At 39.2% G+C, this 25,240-nt stretch overlaps 2 protein-coding genes across 2 annotated transcripts in view; both read left to right on the forward strand.

Moving 5' to 3' along the window:
- Positions 1–465: 465 nt before the first annotated feature.
- LOC124170661 (kinesin-associated protein 3-like) lies at positions 466–4,319 on the forward strand. The gene is made up of 4 exons (XM_046549534.1): positions 466–649; positions 870–984; positions 1,767–1,938; positions 4,051–4,319. The coding sequence occupies exons 1-4, from the start codon at positions 621–623 to the stop codon at positions 4,317–4,319; spliced, it is 585 nt and encodes a 194-aa protein (XP_046405490.1). The 5' UTR covers positions 466–620.
- A 986-nt stretch (positions 4,320–5,305) lies between these two features.
- The window catches only part of LOC124171756 (nucleolar protein dao-5-like), a 51,396-nt gene continuing 31,461 nt past the window's right edge, over positions 5,306–25,240 (forward strand). The window contains exons 1-10 of the mRNA XM_046551047.1: positions 5,306–5,430; positions 7,585–7,749; positions 13,261–13,371; positions 13,781–13,891; positions 15,326–15,463; positions 16,535–16,672; positions 19,700–19,819; positions 21,733–21,849; positions 22,094–22,228; positions 22,482–22,622. Of these exons, the coding sequence (XP_046407003.1) occupies positions 5,320–5,430; positions 7,585–7,749; positions 13,261–13,371; positions 13,781–13,891; positions 15,326–15,463; positions 16,535–16,672; positions 19,700–19,819; positions 21,733–21,849; positions 22,094–22,228; positions 22,482–22,622 (1,287 nt within the window). The 5' untranslated portion in view covers positions 5,306–5,319. The remainder of the gene's footprint in view (positions 5,431–7,584; positions 7,750–13,260; positions 13,372–13,780; positions 13,892–15,325; positions 15,464–16,534; positions 16,673–19,699; positions 19,820–21,732; positions 21,850–22,093; positions 22,229–22,481; positions 22,623–25,240) is intronic.

Here is a 25,240-nt window from a genome sequence, read left to right on the forward strand (position 1 = left end):
CGATCCGGTCGGGAAAGTCATGGTAATTCTCCTTGTCACTTTATCTCCCAAACCGACGGAAAAGCTTTGCTAGGTACCGATCCCTTGGGATGACCAGAATATTTTTAGCCATATAATTGTTTTAAAACTCACTGGTATCGGGAATAATGGAAAAGTAAAACAAAAATGCTTTCAAACTAAATTTTTGTCATACTTAATGTAAATGTTCTATTTTTTATTTTATTTTTAATAATTGATCAATCGCAACATGTGCGGTGAGAATGACCATAGTTGTCGACGCAAGATACTACTACGCAAATCACTCTTCTTCTATCCATCTCTGGGTACCTAATCAAAGAGTTTCGAGAACAATACAGAGCTCCCCATTACGTTCGCCATTAACTCGCGCGGATTGGGAGGCGCCAAAAAGTAAAAAAAATTGAGCATCGCTTAGTTCACACTTGAAACTACCCGAGTACTAAAAATCCTCTCACAACTTATCCGGGCATCGTAAAATATATATCTTGATGCTCAAGCGCTCTCCTGAGATCTTTTCAGCTTTTATTTGAGAGTAAGCAATTGATTATCCCGAGAGAAGCATAATATATTTTTCGCGCTGGTTACATACCTCATTCGTAAAAATGGATCCCAGCCCTACCAAGGTCCATCGGTAAGTCAATTTTCAAGTCTCACTGTATATTTAATTCTAAATGTTGTATCACTGCATCTACAATGTTTTAGATATAAAACCTTTTTCATCTCTAAATACCCTACGTAATTTATGATGATCAATGAATTTTCAGCTGACAATGGGAAGAGAGCTATATACTTTCTACAGTTGTTTAGATCTCTTACTTATGCCTGATAAATAATCCCCTTTTATGTTTCAGAAGCACTATATTTCGTGGGATAGATCTACATCATTCTGATACTGTCTTGATCGTCCGCTTTGTTATTCAGGCCGCAGCCCAACCGCCAGTTCGTCCTGGTGTTGCCGATCAGGAGGTTAGTGCTGTTAAACGTATTTAAGCTTCCAGCGAATGTAATTCATTCGATTTTATCTCTAATTGAGGTATTAAATGCCGCAAATTTTATGGCACAGGATTCCTGCCCCAGAGGAAATTACAAGCTTGCGAATCTAGAATTGAATGACCTCTTGCGTTCTCGCGAATAATTTGGATGGAATATAAGAGGAATTAAAGGTGAATCGATGTGTAAATACCCTGGTAAAAACGTTACATATCAAAAGTCCATAAGGACAATGTGGCTGGTGAGGAAAAATGATGTAGTTAATGTGGAAAAACAAAGTGGACACCCCTAAATTCCTCATCGTCCATTTTGCTCCATATCAATTCCCTTAATGGCCAATATAGAGCACATCTTAGTTCTTGAGCTGTATTCATGCAATGGTACAAATTCTTGGAGCTTTCACAGCCACTTTTATTCGGTTGAGGTCAGGTGAATTACATATATTGAATTACCTTTAAGTTTTTCTTAGTAATTTCTGTTGAATAAATCTTATGCATCATTAGTCCTTATGGACTTTGTCAAGCCCCTTACAGACATCTACATTTGTTCCATATGGCCCTGTCCACATTCACCGTATGGAATTCTGATATGGCTGGCCTCATGCATTGACCAGGGTAGTTCATTCCAGTAATTCATTACGATTCTTCCTAGGTCACTCATATCATCTCATTTTATTCCTTGATATCCCTTCAATTTTACGTGTATTTAAAATATCTTTTGAAAAGGTTTCCTTATTTGATTTGTGTCTTTCTCTTCAGGAGAGCAAAAAGATTGTCCTGCTGACAAACTTAAGTGCTGCGACAGACACAGCTGATTTAGCGGCAGAAGTGCTTGAGCAATGTAAAATCATCCCACCAGAGCAATCATCAATAGTGGAGCAGCTCATTTGTCGTTTAAAATTTCGACTAGGATTTCCACCAACATATAAAGGTTAGTTGCTGAATTACTTCCCATTTTGAAATCACACTGCTGATGAAATGCCCGAGGCTTGTGTTCATTTCTAACTTCCAATACTCACTGTAGTGCCCATCCAGGCAATATTTTTAGGAATAAATTACACCTTATTCATACTTTAGCTATTAATGAAGCCTGCAATTGTGATGATTCAAGCCATCAAGATTGACTCTTTATGCTCCAATCTATTGAATAAGTCTTCACCTGCTCAATTTGCAGCAGGCTTGACATGGACTCATGGTTCAAGCTTAACATACAAGCCAAACAAGCATATCAAAATCAGGATGTCTTCAGAGTTAGTCTCTAAATATATCATTGTAAATTGCGATGATTTTAATTGATGTGAAATACTTTTATTTCTATGGGGTAAGTTATTAAGGAATTAGATAACAGTTTTTTTTCATTTTCAAACCTTATAATATGCATAATTTTTTAGCATTAGCTTGCCAGAATACCAGCAGCATTTATTGCAAACTATCCTGCAAAAGAGGATTGGTGTTGTTGATTTGGGTTGAGGTTCAGTACTTATCTCAGCCCCTAAACGACATGCAATACTTCACAGTGATAATGCATCTGAAGTCTGATGTGTATTGACAAGTGGCTTTTAGATATTCATCTATGTATTTAAAAATTTTGTGTGAATCTGTGCCAAATAAACTTTCATTTGAGAGCCACATAAAAGATTACCATCACTTACTTTTCACAGATTGAATGGGGATTGGAGGCTGCTCACCCCCATTTTCATCTGCCACTGCTACCTTGTTTCATTATTTCTAAGCTGAAGGCATTGGCAACCTCATTGGGCTGGCAACATATTAAAAGAGCTGGGAAAAGCTGATTAAATTAGTAATAGTTTAATTTGAAGACATAACCCTTTTGTATGTAGAAATACAAGACTTAAAATAAGTTGTCATGTATAAATATTGAAAAAATGAAATAAATACATAAGATTTCAATCAACAAAATTGAGATAGGAATCAGATGGAACCTCATTTTGGCAGATGGCCTCTCACACTCATTCGAAGTAGTCAATATGACTGTCAATCATTTCAAAGACCCTTTCTGACTGATCATATGTATTCATTCGCATTGTTGTGTTATTAACATCCTCTTGGATTCTTGAGAGAAAAGGAAATACCCCAAGCTTACCTTTTAAGGTCCTAAATATTGATGGTGTTTAGATTTATTTATTTATTCTCTAGCAGTGTGCCATAGTCTTTTGAGCATGTATAAAAAAATGATTTTGCCTTGCATTAAAATGTTGGCCACATTGATCAATGTGACCAGTAATTAGAGTTCCCACCATGTCATTCTGTTCATAGTGACTTGGCCAATAAATTCCAGAATGCTTCCAATGCCTCAGGTGATCTAGACTGCTTGTGTAGACATGGATTGTGACTGGAGTAGATTCAGGCAACTTTTGCATTGGCAATTTTTTTGTTTTGGTTATTTTTTGGGTTTGAGCGTTTTCTCTCATCTTCTTATTTTTCATATACATTCTATTCAATTTAAAAAAAGTCAGTGTATAAATAAAACTTAATTTCAATCTTATTACATAGCATATATTTGGTATTTTTCACAAAAAAATATAAAAATACCTTAGCAATCACAGAAAACTTGTAAAAAATCACCTTGGTTCATATGAAAACTGTAATCTGTAAATATCTACAATGTAATCTGGAAATATCTATAAAAAGAGCCTTGGAAACCAGGCTTGCTAACACCAATTTTGGTGTCATTTTATATGTTACGGTATATAGGGATGGCGGTCCAGCTTAGGTCATTTTGCCATTGGGAAAATTTATCTCAAAATTTGTTTTTCCTGTAGAAGGAGTAGTCAGTACAAGGGCCATCTGAAAACTATGGTAGAAAGAGAAATATGTCCCATGGAAATACCTTTTATTCAATCGATCAATTCATAGTGAGTGGTAAAATTGACCATTGTATTTCTGAGGTGTGTATACCTACTGTTTGAACTGAGCTCTGTTCAGTATTTCAAATCTTTTCCGTCATTTCACATTTGTTTCTTGTATTAGAGAAGGGCTGTTTCACTGCTGGTAAATACCAATAAGTAATATTGTTACTTAGGAAGACCACTGTCTCCTGATGGCTCAAGTGATTTCAGCCGAGGAGCTACATCTGCAACAGCATTGTCTCCTCTGAATCAGGGTAGCGGTATTGAAGATGCCCACCCAATTGTATTTGGTGTAACTGAGCCTGAACCCTCCATGGAAAATCTAGATAACTATCTGGAATTAATGTATGAAGGGACATCAAGCAAAATCCGTGGAACTGCTATCATGTTTGAGCTGGCTCGGAATCCTGAGAATCTACGGGTATTGTCACAGAATGGTTAGTCCTAGTAACTGGTCAGTCTATTATTAATGGGATAGTGAAAAGGTTATGTGTACTTCCCAAGGAATATTTTTTAATCTTTTGAAATGTATATTTGTGAGTAGTGGCTTCATAAGGATGACAGATGCATCCTGGTGTTGGCATATGAAGTTGTGTCCCAGTGAGAAATGGGTGGTGAAATCCACGTGGAACCCACATGGAAATTATGGTGGAGATTAGGTGGAAATGTAACGTGGATACCATGTGCTTTTGTTCGTGTAATCAACGTGGAACCCACGTGGAAATTTGGTGGAAAAATTAAAACAGCAGTAGGTGCTGTCCTAAAACCATTAAAACCTCAACCACTCTATATCTAAACCAAATACCCAGCTGCTAATGTCCTTCCTAATACAATTCCAAACGGAATGCCATCACTGAATAAGCAGGATATTTAGAATTCTTCCCTAACCATGTGCAGATAGTTCTTCATGATGAATACAAATGTGCATTGCAATGCTTTGGTTCATCTCATCAAGTTTGCTGGTTGATTTGTTTTTGCTGTTGCATTTATTAAATTTTTTATGACTAATGTAGAAATAATATGTTCAACCAAAAAAGTACAGCAATTCCATTTTAATATGAAGATATAAATCTTTTGATGAAATGTTATGCATTGAAAATAAAAAAATATGTAAATGAACGCCTTTAGAAATTAAATAGGGATTTATGTCAAGAAATTCTATGGAGCATTAATATGCAAAGGCAGTTCATGATTTGGGGTGTTTTTTTTTCATTTCACTAAAATATCTTTGCTTTATGAGCATGTCAAAATGTTTTAGGTTTGAAAAGTCCTTGCCTAGTCCCTTCAAGCTTATTAGATTATTCATGTTGCCTTAAGTTAGGAGAAAATAGTATGTATCAATGATATCTTGCTCTTCTAGTTTTGTTTCACTTCCATGCATTAAGTCATTTTGAAGTTCCTGGTCAACTCTTTCAGAGACAGTGCTTGGTCTCCTTAATAGAATGGTACGAGAAGAATGGCAGCGTAACAATGAAATCACCACAAACGTTATTTCATTTTTCTGTTGCTTCTCCATTATTTCTCCATTGCACCACATTCTCCTAAATTACAAGGTAAGTATGTATGTATTTCTCAACTATCTCCTTTTTTTAAGTACCTAATTTCAAGCAGTTTAAAACTGTCTCAGATAGTACAAATACACGATACAAGATAAATAGACACCAATTGAATTACCATCTACTGCATATTTTGCCCAATCTGCATACCATTGAAATGCACAGTATTACTCAGGCTTGTTGCTGCTCAAGGAATTAACCCTTTTGTCCCGAACATCAGGTATAGCCAACAAGAATTTTCATACACAGAAGACCTAATGTTGGGTATAGCCGATTTTTTTAATGCAAACCACTGGGCGTCAGCTATAGCTGTTGCAGAGGAGGGGAGAGCAAAAAATCTACAGAGAAAAAAATCATTTTCCTTGACCGGAATTCGAACCCGAATTCCCCGGATTTCCAGTCGAGTGCTCTAGCCAGATAAGCTACCGAAGTATCATTCCTCCCAGTGCAAATTTGTGCACACTACTGGAAAAAGTAATATGGACTGCTTAGCATATGGTGCAACAAGCAGTCCAAATCATGGGCACAGGCAGAGAGCAAGGCCCAGACTTGGAACCCATAGAGGGAAGTCAGCGTTGAGATATCAGTTGTCAGATGCATTCAGGCCTGGTCTGAAACCCAGCTTAGGGAGACCTTAGGGCACTCATTGGCAACTAAGCCCAACCCTCCCCCTCATTTATGATTATCCTTGCTGTAAGAATCCATTATGAAGTGGTTGTATTTTCAATGCTTTTTGCTATTATACATTTTGTTGCATACTACAATTATTTAAACTTTGAAATCAATTCTTCTTTTTGCTCTGAGCATAAGCAATTTTTAAACAAAATTTTAGCGTTACAAATAACAGACTTCTGGAGGTAATAGTCTTAGTACCTTGCATTCACAAACTTTGTCATTGTCAACACTAGAAATAATCCATTTAAAATTCCACAATGCTTAAAAATATTTCATTAATGCTTGTAGAAGATCAAATTGTTGAAAATCAAATGAAATATTTGGGTTGAAAAAACACTGGTAATGCAATAAGCTGACCATGGACTCATGCTAAGATGGGGTTAGAGGGTCTAGTGCAGTGGCTTGGGTAAGGGCCGGGTGCCCCGCTGAGTTGGGTCCCAAATTGGAGGGAGGAGAATGCCAGGGTAACTCCACCCCACAAAAGAGCTCCATACAGAGAGGTTTAAACTATTATTTTGCTTCTCGTAGCACAGAGAATGTTGTCCTCTAATAGGCGCTGGCAGGAAATGGTTGAGGAAAAGTCTGAGGATTTTTTTAGAACTTGTATCCAACCTTTTGTGAGAGTGTCTGCTGTCTGTTCAGTAGGCAGTAGGCAGTATTTTTAAAAAATGTCTCAAAACTCATTTGAGACCATCCCATTGAGGTTGAGTAGCAACACACAACATTAAATCTACTGGAAAGTCCACCACGCAAAGTCTTGTATTCAAAATCAATAACATAAGAAAACCAGCCAAATTACTGTAAGGTTTCTTACTAGAAATGATTCCCTTACCATTCTAGTTATTGATGCTGTTTTTTCCTTGTAGTGTTTACAGGTTTGGATTCCTCCACCTAGAAATGCCTTGGAATTTTTTTAGCATAATTCTCCTGACTGAGGGTAATTGATACCTCACCCTTAAAAATTCATGTGTTGAGAAAACTTTCTAGGGATCTAGGTCTGGAATCCAAACTTATGCATAGTAGTTCCTTGCTTCATATCACTCCTCCTGAGTGCTAGCTGTGGCTACAATAGTATGGGTATAACACAAGACGTGCATAATATTCTTCCCTCGTCTTCTAGAGTGTAAACATATATCACTTGTAGTATCGTCAAGTCCCATCTGTTTCATCAATAAGTTTGAATCTGGGATTACATTCTTTGAAACTATGTCAGTTAAATGAATATCAAATGAAACTTTGATAGTTCTGGTTTCATTAAATATTCTTTCATCAGGAAAATTCTGAACTAGCTTACATTTGTAGAAAAATTATTTGTAGGTACTCTGCATCACATGCAATGTGTATAATCTGTATTTTTTCCTTACTTCCATTGTGATGATGGAACTTAGTTCATACTTAGTTGTTAATGCAATGTGGTGAGCAATGCACTTATGATATGTGGCTGACTTATGTTAAAATGACATTAAATGATTTCAGATAGGGTCGCTGTGCCTGGAAATTATAAGGAATGCATTGCGGCAGTATAAGAAGTGGGAACAGGAGTTGATGCTGGCAAAACCAATTGTAAATCTGCCTGCACTGTGTGAAGAAATTGCTGCTTTATCCATACAAGAACCTGAGCAATCTGCTTCTCACCAAGAGGTTAGAAAAGTTAGATAGTACGGTAAAACCCCTTTTTTACACTTTTGAGGGGAACTCAAGAAAAAAGTGTAAACTGGGGGAGAGCATAATTTTTCCTCCTGCAGCTTTTAAAACTTAATCAATGGTCATTTATTTTACTCAGTTAAAGTCTTGAATTACATATATAGATAATTTATAAGATTGAAAAGTGGAGCAAATGAGTATTTAATCTAGTGTCAGTCAAGTACGCTATGAAATAGTACATTTCTACGGCTCAAAGTATTCATTCAAAGAAATATTTCAAATTGGTAGGAACTATTAAAAAAATGGGATGAAGATAAGTTTTGGTATCTCAAAGTATGTAATATAAAAATTCTTTTAATAGTTTAAATTAACATATGCTTAGCTTTATGAAGCTCTAAGCTCGAGGCATAGAAAGCAAAAATACAAGGACCCTTAAAGTAACACTGGTCACCTGCAAAAATTTAGTTAAATTGAAGTTAACTAATATGCAGTTTACAATGTTTAAGCAAAAACATTTTAAATAGTGCCACTTTTTTATGAGATAGCAGAAAAAGCAGAGTGGCGAGAATGACAAAACTTAGGCTAATAATCCTCTAACAATCCCAAACAACGTATAAAACAATAAGAACTTCCTGATTCAGTGCAGGGTTATACCTTTTTCCTTTAGACAAGAATAATTTTTTTCACATCTCAGTGGCAAAATTTTTTAATTCAGCGATTACATAACTTTGTTTTGTGTGATGAGAGATTTCTTGATTCTTGAAGAAAACTTACCGAAAAAGCTCATTCTTTCAAGGTTAACAGTACCATGGGTTAACGTAGTGGTATCAAATTTCTTAGTAGTTGAATGATAAATTTCTGCTGGGAGCATGCGCTCAGTCACATTTTGACATAGATTTTCACCCTTGTGCTGACTAATGCCAACAAGAGGCACACTAAGTAATAAATTACCATATTAGATTTCAGGGAGTTGGAATGACTCAAAATACAATTTTCTGAAGTAATATTTCTGTAACCCTTACGCTGCTATGAACGCAGCTGGCATGTTCTCACAGCAGGCTGCTGCGAAGATATCTTTTCTTTCTCCCTGCCGTGCACTCAGCGCCGCATGTGACGGGTGGGTTCCCAAAGAGTACGCAGCAGCAAGTGGGTTAAATATTTCGCCTATCTCAAACTTTGCGAAGGCCTAAAAAGGTAAAAAATTCCAAAGTTCGGGAATCCTACTCATCTTGCCTGCTTTAATAAATTACTGTGACTATTATGGATTGTAGTACATTGGCAGCTATGTGTTCTTTTAAGCTATGACAAATATACATTTCTCACTTACATATAGAAGGATCTGCACATACCTGGCTAACATCGGCGTGGCCGATTGGGTTGTTGCTAGTGCACCGCTTGTCTACAAAGGCCATAATTTCCCATTCCGGAAATACGTGACTGGGGCTACGAGAATTTTTCTCTCCAACGCCATACCGGATATCCATACTTCTGTTCTACACCACCACCTTTCGCAGCACTAACAAGTTGTTGGGCACGTTACCTACGTTCAAGCGGCCTGCAAAAACCCCATATTTAGTCATGTAAAAGGATTCTGTTGGCTGGCAAATGTTGTGGTGGAGAACCTCGCAGTTTTGCCATTGGCCATCCCAATCGAACACGGGGATACGACCCATAAAGTCTTCTTGAGCCTTCATAATCACACCTGTATCAAGTGTAAGAGGACTGGACATCACAAGGCCTGATGCACCTTTGTCAAATCTACTCTTAGTGGGAAAACCCATAACAGAGGAAACTGGAAAAAATCCACCCAACCCTGTACAGCATCAGCCCCTGCTTACACATATGGACTCTATGGCTAAAACACAGCAGCGGTCCCTTTCCGCCGTCAATAGTTATTCTCTAGTCTCCACTATCCATCCACCACTGCCCAGGGAAAGCACAGCCCTTCCCTCAGGCGTCGTTGCCAGGACTGGAAATACTCAGGATGAGCCCCTACAAGGGCTCACGGCAATCTCCCAACAACTGAAACACCATACAAGAGAAAAGGAGCCCTTGCACTTGGTGGTGCCTCACCATAGGGCACTCAAAAGAGGCACTAGGTCACCTTATGGGGATCAGCCCAATAGGATGGCAAATCTGCCTCCTATTCATTTGTCGCAAATGGCAGAGGACAGGGCGTTGAATTCTTCAGGGGACTCTTATCGATCTGATCCCTACCCAAACTCCACACCCGATGATAGCAAGCCTGGGCGACACATCCCAGACAAAATATTTAGTCAGGTGATGAGGAATGCCCACAAGAAAATCGAACTCCTCCCATATTTCAAAGAGATGAAAATCAACCCCGAGGCTGTCTTCGTTAGGGTCGAGGCTAACCTCAAAAGCACACTCAAGAGGGGCAAAAATAATTAAAATATAAAAGGGTATGAGAACCTTTGAAAGTGAATCTGGAAGGAGCGAGGTGCCCCACAATGATAGGCGTAGACGAGATCTCAGCCGCGCACGTTATCACGGAATCCCTACGTGCCCATTGGACAGACTTCGCCAAAATATTTCGCCAGCGTAGGGATGCCTGCATAGCCGTCTTGGAAACCCACCTTAAAAATGCACATAATGATCTTACCTACGCTCTTCCCAGCTACCAGTTATTCCACAGAGACCGTGTATACCAGGCTGAAGGAGAGGTTGCCCTGTATATCCGTGAGAATATTGCAGTCAACATAATAGCTCTTTCTGATTTTTCCTTGAATGATAGGGAGGAATTCATACTGACGGAGCTAGCTGGTTCATCGAACCATATTCTCTATGGAGTGGCCTACTGTCCACCCAAGAACTGTATGCCATACAAATTATTAGATAGTTTCGCGAGGTATGCCGTGGCCTACCCCCAAGCTATACTCATAGGGGACTTCAACTTCCCCATAAATAAACCGGACACTTCTGCCCTCATATTCCTCAGAGCCTTAAAGGACTCTCTATCGTGTCACGTGAACCTACCTTCCATACTGCCTCTTCTCCCAATACATTGCACCTCATCATCACCAACAATCTGCTCCTAGTTGACAGCTTCAGTCAAACTCCAGCTCCCGGACTATAAAGACATGATCTAATTTTTGTTCCTTCCCTTCGTCAACACCCCCACCTCTCCCAAAAAAGTTACCTTCTGAGATGTTAAGGCCATTTGCATTGACACTCTACTGTCTGAAACCTGCCTCAACAGGTTAGGATCCATCTCCTGCCAAGAGGACCCCAATAAAAATGCAGAGATCATGAGCAGTGTGATTCAAGAGGTCTTCCACAAACATGCCCCAGTCGGTTCTAAGACCGTTAAAAGTCTCCATGGATCAATTCTACCATTTGTGACGAGATGAAGCCCAGGGACCATTTATACCGGGCCTTCAAAAGAGATAAAAACAGTGCAAATTGGGATCGGTATCACAAAGCAAGGAAGGCAACCAAGCAAAAAATCCATAATGCCAAAAACAAACATTTCATTAATCGTGTCCATGATGAGAATACCTTGGCAGTGCTCTGGAAGGTCATCATGGACCAGGGAGGTTGTAGAAAAAACCACATCCCTCTACATGCCACACATCCCTAGTATCTCCCCGGACAGGTTGCTAAATAGCTTCGTGTCAGCCCCTACTCTGCCCCTCCAGGGACAACATGATTCTCCCCTTACCATCTCGTGTCCCGGTGACCCTTGTTTCCCTTGTTTCATGTTTTCTCCTATTGGGAATAAAGACATTCAGTCCACTGTTTCTGTCATGCAATCTAAAACGCCTGGGCCCGATGGGATTACCATACAGATGATCCGTCTCCTGTTTCCGGCCATTGGTTGCTCAATGATGGAGTCGTACAATGGCTGCCTCCTTCATTCTACAAATGCAAGTGCTTGGAAAAGATCGGCCATCATTCCACTCCCCAAGGTTGCCCATCCCAGTGAATGCCATCATTACCGACCCATTACTATCGGTAATCTACTAGGGGAAATCCTGGAATGACTAATTCTTGAAAATGCTTCCCACTACGTCAAACAAAATGGACTCCTTAGCAACCAGCAATGTGCCTTTTGCCCACATTACTCCACACACATGGCTCTGATTGGGGTCCTTGACCCCATCCGCAAGGCCATGGAGAAAAGGCATCTGGTGGCAGCTGTCACATTGGATTTGGAGAAGGCCTTTGACTCAGTTCCCCATGAGACCCTTCTAAATACCCTGGTGGCTTCAGGCTTCAGCCCTGGTGTGTTGGACTGCTTTAGGGACTTTCTTACCGGGCAAACGGTCACTTTGTGGGTACCAGGAATCCCTTCTTACGAATGGCTTATAATCCATAGGGACGTCCCTCAGGGGTCATGCCTGTCCCCCATGCTCTTTTCCCTCTACAATAACGATGTAACAGGGCTCAAGACCACGGGAAACGTCATGCTTTACCCTAACAACATTTTGTACTTTCGGGAATCAGAAAACTCAAATGTTGAAACAGTGGTTTCACAGGTGACCTTCATTTAGTTTGGGAATGGTTAAACCTCAGGGGCCTGAAAGTCAATGTTGAGAAATGTGTGGTGACATTTTTTGGCCATAAAAGGTTTATTAATAAAATCTCTCTAAACACAATGCCAAAAATGTTGATAAATAGTGACCCAATAGCTTATTGGGACCATATAAAATACCTTGGAATTCAGATTGACAACCAATAATCCTGGAATAGGCAAGTATCAATGGTAATATCACACATCCATTGGGGACTCCGAAGGCCACGTGGTATGCACTTCAGCCCACCCAACAAAATAAAATTCCTCCTTGGGAAGTCTCTATCATTGACCATTGCTTAGTACCCTGTTCGGACCTCAGTGGGAGAGAGCTACAGAGGCATCAAGTGGTGCAAAATGCCTTCATGCAGTACGCCTTCCGCCCGGGCACCTGGAACCATCTGACCCCCCTTTACGCTCGTGAAGGGTGGCTGAAAATCAAGGAGTGTCAAACACTCGCAGTGCTGCAAAGCAGGTGGCAAATTTGGAAACACCGTGTTCCATCCTTCATCCACAGAAGCTGGCTCTGCTCGGTGATATCCACACATGGAACACGCGGCATGGAGGAAACAAATTTCTGGTCCCAATCCATCGGCCCTCGCGTGTGGCGGGATCATTTATTATATGCACCTTTGCCCGCTCATTTAACACCCTGTCGGATGACCAGAGACGTGACTGGTCGAGGACGAAGATGATCCGACAGCTGGCAAAAAAATATAATGTGGCCTAGCTTCATTATAATATAAATTATCTACCATCATATTAATATTTTACTGATGCCTGTATTAGTTTATTTCTGTATTGATAACCATGTAAAGAGAGCCTTCCCCTGGTCCAGAGGAAGAGGTGGCCGGATTGTGGCCTCATCTGGGCCAGGTAAAAGAAATAAATCAAATCAAATCTTACTATCTGAAGCAGTATTGATGAATAATGGGGCAATATGGTAATTCATCTTCCAAATTATTCATGTACAGTTGGAGTTGAAGAAGACCACTGCAAAACTGGATTTTAGCCTGCTTGGTGTCTCCCAGGGAACCACCTCTCATGAGAAAAGTGATGATCAGGCTCTGCATCTTCCTCCCAAAGTAAGCAATGGACATATAATGTTGTCATATTTCCATTTATTTAGTGTATAACTTAATATATTCTCCCAAACTTTTGAGGAATCAATTTTGGAAAAAAATAGAAGCTACTTGTGCTTCAATGTAGATTTCTATTGCTTTTCTCTCAGAGATTTTAGAACAAAAGAGGGCCATAGTATTTCAATCAGGTATGTATCAGTGAATTACCAATTTAGCAACCTAAATTTCTCAATTAACCCTTGGAGGTTTGATGATTGCTTTCCTTGATGAATGGCCTTCTACTTTTTGGTAATTTCCTCTCTTTGTTATTTTTAAGCTATGAAGAAGATACATATATCTCTTATTATCTTAAACAGTATTGATGAATACTGAGGCAATATGGTAACTCATCTTCCAAATTATTCATGCACAGTTGGAGTTGAAGAAGACCACTGCAAAACTGGATTTGAGCCTGCCTAGTGTCTCCCAGGGAACCACCTCTCCTGAGAAAAGTGATGATCAGGCTCTGCATCCTCCTCCAAAAGTAAGTAATGCATGATATCCCCATGCTTCCTTTTATTTTGTATATAACTTAATATAGTCTCCCCGACTTTTGAGGAATCAATTTGGGAAAAAGGGAGCCACTTGTGCATCAACATAGTATGTGTCGGAGCGGGCAGGTGAGCATTAATTGCCTTAGGATGGGAGCAGGGCTGAGCTGTGTATGCAGTCCCTGCTGCATTTTTATCTCTGGGGCGTTATCTTTTTTGGGCAAGAGTAAACATTTTTAACCGCAATATATTTTTCCTACCTGATGATGGGTTCTGAAAATTCATGTAATATTTAAAATAGGACAATGTATGTCTTTTTTAAATTTTGAAATCATATGTGAAGTCCTACACCATGGAGATTGTAGATTAATAATAGAAGGTAGAATACATGTTTTAAGATTATTAATGCCTTAAAATGAACTGAAAAAACATTTATTGAAAAAAGATTTCACAGATGACTTCCAAGTATTAAAGAGATTCCATGAAGACAAATGGCAGGTGAAATATTAAAGAAAATGCTTCATGAGCTTTATTAAAAAAGTCCATAATTTGTAAATTCCTTAATTCAATATTACAAAGTGCCCATTTTTTGGTCCAGATGACTTCTTGGCATCAAGAGTTTACCGAAATCTTATTTCTAGTTTGCATGTAAGTCAACTATGATTCAGCATAGTGGTAACAGTAGAATTGCATTGTTTTATTCCATGGGCTTACCCCACCTCTGCAGGACAAATTGTGCAGAAGGAAAATTGTTTGTGTGGCATGATGATTAAAACTGACTGGCAGTGTTTTTCGGTGGGTAAGATGGTTGGCCCTTGCCTAACTATGTATCAGCTTAACTGTACAAAGTTAAAATGTTACATCTTCAACAGAACGGGAGTAAACGTAAAAATTTGTCAGTGTCTCTGGAGTTTGGCAATTTTGTCAGTGTTATGTAGTCAGAGTCAACCACAGAAGATTCCCTGCTGAATTTCTGTATTTTTTCCATGCTCTAGTATTTTACTATGAATGTGCGGTGATTTTTTTTCCATAATGAGTGATTAATTTTATTCATTTGCCAGCAGGCCACCCAGCATTGCTCGGAAAGGGTGGTACCCAGACAAGTGGAATTGATGGTCACACAGCAGCATTTTAGTTATGCTGGACAGCAACCAATGGAAAATATTATTTCCGTATAATGGGCACGGGATGAGCTTATACCCCACTCCACAACATTGATTGCTTGAGAGTACATAGTATTATTCGCGTTATGTTAGGAAGAAAAACTGAAGACATGATATTTTGGCACATATGTATTTCTATGTATTCTATCTCTATTCTGTCCGCCTTCAGCTGATCTGTTTTCAGATAATGTGGAAGATTATATAATTATGGTGTGAATGAACATTGAGATATTTAAGAATTTCTTCCCTTGAATTACTCTCCAGGAGCAGGAAAGTAGCGTGCAAGGATCTCTTAAGAAATCTGATTCGGACCTCCCTGCAGAGTCCAATAAAGGCCGCCCTCCTCCTTCACCAACTCCTGCTATCATTCCTCAGAAGGATAACTTGCCTCCTCTTCAAGAGGTTAGTAATGTTAAATATTTAATACTAGGAAATTACTTGCATTTCATCCTATGCTCCTTAATGGACCCTTGTGTTTTTAAAAGTATATTATTACAAGTTATGAATGAACTTGTTTATCAAGAGCAAATTTATCTTCCAGCTATTACAGCACAAAAAGTATAATAAATCTCAGCATATTTTTTCCTTAAGGGATATTGTGCAAATCAAAGGCCATCCAGTTAGCTAGCAGCTGACATGGACCAGCCAGCACAGGTTTGACCCTATCCTCAGAGAAATCAGATATTTTGGGGATAAGCTTTTCCTCCATGTTCAATATACCTTTTTAGTTTTTTTCCACAATTTCAAGCATTTTGGGAGGGGGTGTCACAAGACCATATTGCCAAAATTGGCCGCATTTCATGGAATCATCTCTCAAAAATTGGTAGATTGTGGTCTTACCTTAAAAGAAATCAAATCATATTTGGAACAAAAATTAATTATTTAATGTCTAGAGAAGGCTTTAAAAAGAGATAACAGCAAATTGTGTATAGTAGAAGTCCAACATATCGAGTTTTAAAAGTCTGGGGAAAATAATTTGTTATATTCAATGTATACTTTGAAAATTGCAACTGTCCAGTTTTTGACGCACAGAAAGTATAAAATTTGATTTATTTACGCATTTATATGCATTCAGAAGTAAATGGATCAATATTTAAATTTTAATTTAAGAGATAATTGCATTAGAAAAATTAGCAAAGCTTATGTCCAGCAAAACTTGCATAATCAGTGACATATTACAGCACGGAAAAACAGCATTGAATTTAGGAATGCATTGATATCGATAAACCCATTGATAATTAATCAGCACAGACCTCCCCAAAAATGACCATGCAGTTGAATTCATGTAAATGGACCCCTACATAGCATATTATCAGTCTTCATTAATAGGGGGAGTCCAAACTCATGGCTAAAACATGTATGGAGAGAATCGTCACTAGTCCTAATCATAACTAAGAAATATATTTATCTTGAATAGCATTGATTAACCCCAAGGCGCCATAATATTTCTTATCATGAATCAATCCCTTGCAGAGGAACCCCAAAGTGCAGGGAAAAAGGTCAACGAAAAAGGGGGACTTGGGCTTGCCACCACTACCTCCAAGAGCTTCTTCCCCTCCACCATCGAACTCTATCAAACCTATTGATGACTGTGTGCCATCTCGTCCAGTGGTGAGTAATGAGTAATGTCATGTCATGAATATTGCAAAGGAGGATTCTGCAAGAAGCCTCAAGATGTGCAATTACCCGCTGCTCTCTTAAATAGGTTTGCAATAGTTTCCAAATTCCATGATATAGTGTGAACCAAATTTCGCAGTGAAATAAGCTATAATTAGAGCTGTTAACGAACATTTGTATTTGTGTTGAGATCATCTGTTGGATTCATAACTTCCCCATGCTGTTCCACAGGTGTGTAAATTCACTGTTCTAAACATTGGGAATAAATGGATCACTCTACATACCTTCATAGCAGTAGACATTTTTGAAAACTGATTAACAAGTGTGCAAAGTGGGAGCATAAATAAAAATTCTGTGTTGGACTGGGTCCACCTCTATATGGCATGCCAGTGACACTTCTCTTGCCCACCGCTCAGTTTTGGTGGCGTGTTTTTGAGGCTGCAGAATTTTAACGAACCACGGGCGCCACTTGCAGTCAACCCATGGTTTGTATGTAGTATGGTATATCTATGCAAGTTATTCGCACTTGAAAAAGTATCGAGTTCTTTAGCCTGTGTTTTATTTCTGAACAAGAAGGTAATTCTCGGTCTGGATATTGCAAGTGATGAATCTCGATTGCTTTATCTTCGTCGGAATTTGAAATGCCACAAAGCTGCGTCACACCAGGGTGTAGTGAGGGGTATGGTCTACCCTTTATGGTCTACCCCAAAAAGTCTACCCTTTCATTTTTCTCTATGCCAAAAGACCCTGTTAACACGTTGCGTACCGGGGTATTTAAATTCCTAGGAATGCTGATTTGGAAATATGCGCCTATTAGGGCGTAATGCCTTTGGTTTAAACATGGTTGAAAAGCTAATGTTTAGAATATAACTTTACCCAATCAAATGCTATGATGCATCAATTCATTATGAAAAACGAACAACAACTGAAAAGGTACTAACGATTCAATTCATTATGAAAAACGAACAACAACTGAAAGGTACTAACGAATGCGTATTGTATGCTTTAAAATTGTTTAGGTTGACGCGCCTAAATGATGAGAATCTTCGTCATCCGTCCGGAACGTTCGGGAAAAAAATGACGAGAATTCTCGCCATCCGTACGCAATGTGTTAAGAGAAGAAAATAGCAAGTTGCAATACAGCGAGAAAACTTAAAAAGTTTTCTCCGGGTATTTGCACAAACAAAATTTGAAATATGGCAAAAGTGTAACATGTGTCAGTCTACTATTGGGAATGATAGCAAGGGTGGTATGTTAACTTACTTGCATAACCTAAATACTGGTGGTAAATCAATTCACCCTAATTTAAATGTATTTAATTTCATCTGCTTTGTGGAAACATGTTTCATTAAACATTCTGAAGAAGCTAATGTGTACAGGGCAACGGTGGATGAGGACTTGGATTGTGGACGTTTGTTTTTCCCATGCCCTGACCATAAGGAAGAAGTAAGAAAACCATGGGCAATATACACATATATGTAAACAAGGATGAAGCTGAGGGTTTCACAAAGAAACAGGGAAGTGGCCGGGGAAAATTGCATCTGTAATAAAAGAACAAAATTTTGCAAGACATGATGCCTTAGCCATTAAAATTTTGTTCATATTTCTTGGATTCCATGTTGACTGTTTGGTCGTGTCATTGGAGGGTACACTGTCTTTTTTACACTATAATAATACTTAACTCTTTTAGCCCTCGCTGGTTGAGCGAAAACTGCCAGGGGCCGATTTATCAGCCCGACTTATTTGACTTTTTTTTGTCATTGTGGCCTTTTCAACGGCTGTAATTTAAGTAAACCCTCATAATCTATTTATGGTTATAAGATATAAATATATCTTAAGTATTGGGAAAAAATCCAGGTGTATTATATAAAATTAAATAGCTGAAAAATTTTAAAATCTGAAATGTTGCAAATTCCGGAAAATAGGTAGCCTTGGCAGTCTTCATACATCCCACCTGAAATGGGCTGGCTGTGAAAGGGGAAAGCATCCCATCCCTGCTCAGCACTTTCTTCATCCACACCCTCTGTCTTCTTACTCGTCTCGTACAACAGTTTCCTCTCCTCTCTCCAAGGGCATACCCAGGGTAAAAACTGGGGGGGGGGGGCAAGCCATGGTTGTTCAAGTTGTAGATAAGATCTAAGCATGGAAAAGGTGAATGAAATCAACAATTTAAGGAAACTATAACAGCTCTTTATTAGTTTTTAAAATTATTTGCTTGAAAAAATATTATTTTCCTTACAGACATTTTATATCATAGCAAAAATTGTTATAAGTCAACCAATAGTGTAATAAAGTCGGGTGGTTTGCAATTTTTGCTTCTGGGGGGGGGGGAGGTAGCGGCCCCCCTCCTGCCCCTCACTGGGCACGCCCATGCCTGAGTCCCCCTTCCACCCCCTTCTTCCCACTGACTGCAGTAGGAAGACTAAATGGCTGGACTTGATGGCAGTGACATTGAAATATTTGGACAAGAATGCGCTCCCTTTCAAGAAAAGGTGTATTAAAGAAATAAACTCAAAATACTATCTGATTTCTTGTGTAGGTTGTTCTTAGAAACATCACAAAATTTGGGAAGAAAAATCACCACACCAACTTCACTCCACCACCTCCAAATTTTTTTGCTAGGACTGCTTTTTTACTTTGGCTTATCTCACCACGAAAACTCCTGGTCACTGAATGCAGTGTCCCGGCTTGGTAAGCCATTGCATTAACCCTTTCAGTCACTGTGTTGTTTTAAATGGACACAACTTTTAGGGCATTTTAACCTCCCAATGTATACATTTCCATCATTATGGATATAAACCAGAAATGCACTTCACAAAGAATAGCCATTATTTTTGGCAGTGTTCATGACACTGTAATTAAGGTATAAAATTTAAAAAAAATTTCATCGGCATAGAGAAAAAAATATCTGACTGAAAAGGTTAATCGAATGGATGAATACATCATATTGCAAGGTAAAGGGTTAGATATTATTAATGACCACGGCTGCAATCATATTTCTTTTCACAAATTATTTTCCAGTCACGGAAGCACAGCCTAGAAGGAAAAAAGCAGAAGAGGATGTCAGAACCAACCCTTTCTTCACCATCAAACACAGAATCCACTCTACCTCTTGGTGACAGTTTGCCTTCTCATCGCAAGGTTAGTTATGTAAAATATTCTATGGGCATTTTCGAAAGCACAAATAATCAAGTAAATGTTAAATAAAATGCTCTAAAAGCCGTAACAAGTTATACTTATCCGTTTTATGCTGACCCAGAATTTGCTGCAATGATTTGCGAAGTGGAAAGGACTGCAGTGACCAAACACAGCCTCTCAACCGGTAAGCCTTTGCACTCACTCGCTCACACCCGCACGCCAAGCTGAAACTGCCGGGAGAAAAAGCTCAAGAAGAGCGGGTCAAGGTGTATAAAAGGGAAGTGAGAAGCGTACACTTAACAGTTTTACACCGACCTGGATTTGCTGCAATGGTTTTCGAAGATTGAAAATAACAACAGGGACCATACACAGCCTCTCAACCGGCCAGCCTTAGCACTCACACACAATCACACGTAGACACCAAAACACACAGGCTAAAACTAGCGGGAGAAAAAGCTCAAGAAGAGTGGGTCAAAATGTATTATTGGAAAGTGATGTGCATATAGCGACGTGACGTACTCACAAGGTACAAGGAACATTACTCATATTTCAAAAATAACAAACCCGAGAAGTCGAGCATGGCCCAACACTTGGCTACAACAAGTCACGAAATAACCCAAGCAAACTTAAAGCTGTTGAAACATGCTCCTAACAATCTTTTGGATGCATATGTGAGCATTTTTATTTTTAAAAAGAAAGGGAGGTTACTAAACAGTGACACGGGACCTGTCCCTAATTCATGCCTTTTCTCTCTTTTGAAATAGCTGTTCCAACAGCCCAATGTTTCTTTCCTGCCGTCAATGGATTTTCCACACACCACCCTCATTCACCCTTGAACCTCACTTTTTGAGCTCTTACAGAAGACTACTTACTACTAGTGTGTGGATGGCAAAGAGGTACAAAGCAAGGTGGAGCTGATTCCTTCTCGCCTCCATTATTTAAACTTGATCAACAAATATACATATAGGTATTATTTTATGTACTGCCTCAAATTTTGATTATGAACTCTGAGGTTCTGTTGAATTTTCAATTGATTCCATCTCCAACACTTGGAACACCCTAAAGGAAAGAAAGCTTCTCAGTGATCATTCACATCCTCATTGGTCAGTAGGTGATACAAATTATGAAGCCCATTCTTGCCCTCTACTGTTGCCATGAAGTTTTTTCCCAGTGAGAAATGGGTGGTGGAATCCACGTGGAACCCACGTGGAATCCACGTTGAGTGGTGGATATTTGGTGGTGGTGGATATTGAGTGGTTGGACCCACGTGGAATCCACGTTGATTTCAAGTGGATTTGTGGTGATTAGCATTAAAATGTTAAACAGAATTTCTAATTTGTGGAACTTAACTCTCTGGTGACATTGCGTCATTTATCATCCTGAAACCACGCTAGTTATGTGAAAATGTATCGCACATTCTATTTTTATATAATTCGTGGAAAGGCAGCCATGAGAGCACATGAAAAATCGTAGACACATATATAAAAGGTTTAGATATAGAGTGGTTGAGGTTTTAATGGTTTTAGGACAGCACCTACTGCTGTTTTAATTTTTCCACCAAATTTCCACGTGGGTTCCACGTTGATTCCACGACCAAAAACACGTGGTATCCACGTTAATTCTCCACGTGGGTTCCACGTGGATTCCACCACCCATTTCTCACTGGGTTTATAAGTAACTGAAATCAATAATAATGGACCAAGAAAGAAAATAGTTGCCACTGTGATGATTCCTCTTATCAATTTATGCATTTCCAAAACATCAGAATACATAGTTGAAATGGGATCATTCTGATTCCAAAAGTCCATCATTCTGATCACTTTCAGAGTCCCATGGTTCTTTTCTCCTTGTATTAAAGAGCTTTGATGTTCTGAGCATCTCTTTTTTGCATTCTTCTCCAACCGCTAAAATGCAAGAAGGAGGGGAGGGAGGCACGCAGAAAATCAGACCCAAGTATTCCTGCTGCATCCCTTGAACGCCCGCTTCCTCCTCTGTCAAAACCCAGCACATCACTTCGAGATATTCTGCTCAAGGTTAGTTTGGTAAAATGAATAGCTCCAGCAAATAAGTAGCATAGCATCATATGCCTCAAAACTTTTTACTGACATTTTTAATAGTTTGCTGTATTTACTATATGTGGCTGTCATAATACTACATGAAATTATACCTAAGCTTATTTTTTAATTATGTTGAATGTATATCTTGCTCATGGTATCTTCAATACTGGTAGTAGCCACTAAGTTAGTGTAGTATATCATTTCTCAAATTATTTTTTAGCAACGGGAACTGAACCTAGACGGGAAAAAGTCAACAAGGGGGTTAGATTCCAGTCTGCCTCCAATATCCCGCTCTGGACCTCCTCGTCCACCAACCCCTGTCAAATTTCTTGACAGTTTGCAATCTCATCGAATGGTTAGTAATTTAAAATATTCAGTATCAGTGAATTATTTATTTAGCATATTATACCTCTCAATTGGTCAATACTTAACTACATCTATTAATAAATAATTAGTATGGCTTTACTGGGACTTAAAACTAGATTTTCTCTCTATGCATGATTTTTCGAAGCTGTTTGGTAGGAATATATTATTTTTACTCTTATAAATTTTGCTACTGAACTCTGAGGTACTATAAGTAAGTCCTCACTAACAATTTTCTTCCTCAGCAGGAGCACAAAATGAAAGAGAGAAAGCTTATTGGAAAATCAGTTTCTGACATCCCTCAATTGTCAGACGAACAGTCTCATCCTCAATCACCAACCCTTCCTCCTGAATTTCAGTTTGACAGGTCACCATCTCTTCGCAAGGTTAGTAATGTAAAATGTTTTCGTAAGTATGGTCGAAATTTGCTTGAAAAATGTAGTAGTATGTCTCCAAAAATGACCCTAAGATGACCAATTTGAACCAAATGTGTGTGCTGTCTTCACTTGTTTATTTAATGCAAACCCTCTACATATATTTGTCTCAAATGTTTTGACAGAAATGCGATGATATAAAAATTGATGTGTAATTGATTGATACACTCATCTAAAAATACTGACTAAGGACAATTTTGTTGGACATTTTATTAAGTGTCAATATTTCAGACTGTTTTGATGATCATTATCAAAAGGTAGCACTAATGTTAAAAATCTTTGGTAAGTTACTTTTGAACTTTATTTTGTTAGCCTTCTTTTCCTCCTACCAAAAATGAACAGAATCAATTTTGCAGGAAATTTTTTCAAGGTTTTAAATTTGCATTTAATTGTTTCTGCAACTTTATTTTTTAATTTATAAATAAAAAACTGCAAAATATGTAATCAAAAAAATTTGACAATTAGGATAAAAAATGATTTTCCAGTCATAAATTTTGTTGGAAAACCTCAGATTCTTGATTAGCCAAAAATGCAGAGGTATCAAATAGCATCTCTCCATTGCAATGTCACAGTCTTTTTGACCTGGCATATCTTGGAAAATTTTAAGAAAAAATTTGGGAGAACAGGATGGCTAACATGGGTAAAAAGTCAAACATTAAATGTGTAACAAAAAAAGGTTTATTGCCTCAGATACACAATCACAATTTCAATTTCTATCACAAAACGGTGCCTTTAGAATCATTCAGAACTCAGAATGGTTCGTTAGGTCCTCTGAGCTCCCTTCCTAAGTTTAAAACAGCTGGGGAGAAACCAGTAGTCTCTTGTTTGGCTGTTCTCAAGGCAAACATAAAATGGGGAATACCCTCATCCCAAGTCCTTTGTGCGCCACGACAGTACATAGCGATCATGGACTTTAACGTCTGAATGCTCCTTTCCGTGGGGTTTGCGCGGGGATGATAAGGTGGGATATGCGCAAGCTGAATACCATAGGTCTCGCAAACCCGCTGCAATATTCTCGAGCGAAACTGCGGACCGTTATCGCACAATAATATTTCTGGACAACCCCAATGGTTAATGACATTGGAAAGAAGCTGTTTAGCGACATCTTCTGCCCTAACGGAGCGCAAGGGAATAGCGATCGGCCAGCGCGTACTAGTGTCTAGAAAAACCAATACGTATTTATTTCCTGATCTCGACCTAGGGAGGGGTCCGATGATATCTGTTGCGACCATAGTCCAGGGGGGGGTAAGGTCCTTTTTTGCTCTCATTTCACCAGCCCCTTTTCTCCTCTCGGTTTTAAATACTTGGCAGGTCTCGCAACCCCTCACATATTTTTCTACGTCTCTCCATAGGGTGGGCCAAAAGTAAAACCTTCTCCTACGATTATATGTTTTATAAATCCGGCATGGGGCTTATCATGATTTTCTATTAAAAGAGTTTTTCGGCTCTCGAGGGGCACAACAAGTTTGGCCTTTGCACCAGTCTCCACCTTTTGGTGTCCGTGATAGTATAAACGACCATGAAATATGACGTATTCAGGATTTGATTCCGGCTTGTCCTCTACGTTCTTGTCTAATTCGAGATACCAGGGATCGACAACCTTCTTACCCTCCCATTCGGGAGTTCCTACAAAATAGATGCGCGAAAGTGCATCTGGGACGACATTCGATTTTCCTCTCCTATGGGTAATGCCGAAATTAAACTGTTGGAGTTGCGTGACCCACCGAGCCAGACGCCCCTTAGGATTTTTTGAAGACAAGAGCCAAATCAGCGAAGCGTGGTCGGTAATGACTTCGAAACGATAACCTTCCACGTACGCCTTAAATTTAATTATAGCAAAAAGTACGGCGAGGCACTCGCGCTCGGTTACGCTATAGTTTCTTTCCGCCGGGTTCAGAGTTCGCGAAGCATAGGCAATCACGTTTTCACCAGAGGCCGTTTCTTGACACAGAACCGCACCTACCCCCACTTCCGACGCATCACATTGGATAGTAAACGGGAGGTTAAAATCGGGACAAGATAATATCGGAGCTTTTGTTAAGCATTCTTTCAATTTGCTAAAAGCTGCCGCCTGGGCCGCTTTCCAAAGCCAAGAAGACCGTTTCCTTAGCAAGAAGGTCAGGGGCTCAGCCACTGAAGCAAAATTCGGAATGAACCTACGATACCATCCTACAAAACCTAGGAATCTTTTCAGTTCGCTTGCATTCTTAGGGGTGGGGTAACCTCGAACGGATTCTATGCGTTCTGGATCGGCTTCGAGCTTCCCATTGCCTACTATGTACCCTAGGAATTTCAACTTTTCCTTGAAAAAGCTACACTTTTGATGATTGATTTTCAAACCGGCCTTTCGGAGCAGGGAAAAGACGCGGTGAAGCATCTTCTGATGGTCCTCGTAGGTTTCGCTGACAATTATAATATCATCCAAATACGTAAAGCAATACGGTTCTAACTCTGCCCCAATCACAGTGTCCATCAATCTCTGAAAAGTTGCCCCGGCACTGTGCAATCCGAACGGCATCACCCGAAACTGAAAGAGGCCTTTACCCGGTACGGTGAACGCGGTTTTATCC

The sequence above is a fragment of the Ischnura elegans genome, chromosome X (assembly GCF_921293095.1).
Source record: "Ischnura elegans chromosome X, ioIscEleg1.1, whole genome shotgun sequence".
Taxonomy (NCBI): Eukaryota; Metazoa; Arthropoda; class Insecta; order Odonata; family Coenagrionidae; genus Ischnura; species Ischnura elegans.

What these genes read in the sequence shown, in the direction of transcription:
- LOC124170661 (XM_046549534.1), top strand. Translation starts at nt 621, where the DNA reads ATGGATCCCAGCCCTACCAAGGTCCATCG. An exon ending in AGCCCTACCAAGGTCCATCG is followed by an intron (nt 650 to 869) that starts GTAAGTCAATTT and finishes TTTATGTTTCAG; the next exon opens with AAGCACTATATTTCGTGGGA. An exon ending in ATTTCCACCAACATATAAAG is followed by an intron (nt 1,939 to 4,050) that starts GTTAGTTGCTGA and finishes ATTGTTACTTAG; the next exon opens with GAAGACCACTGTCTCCTGAT.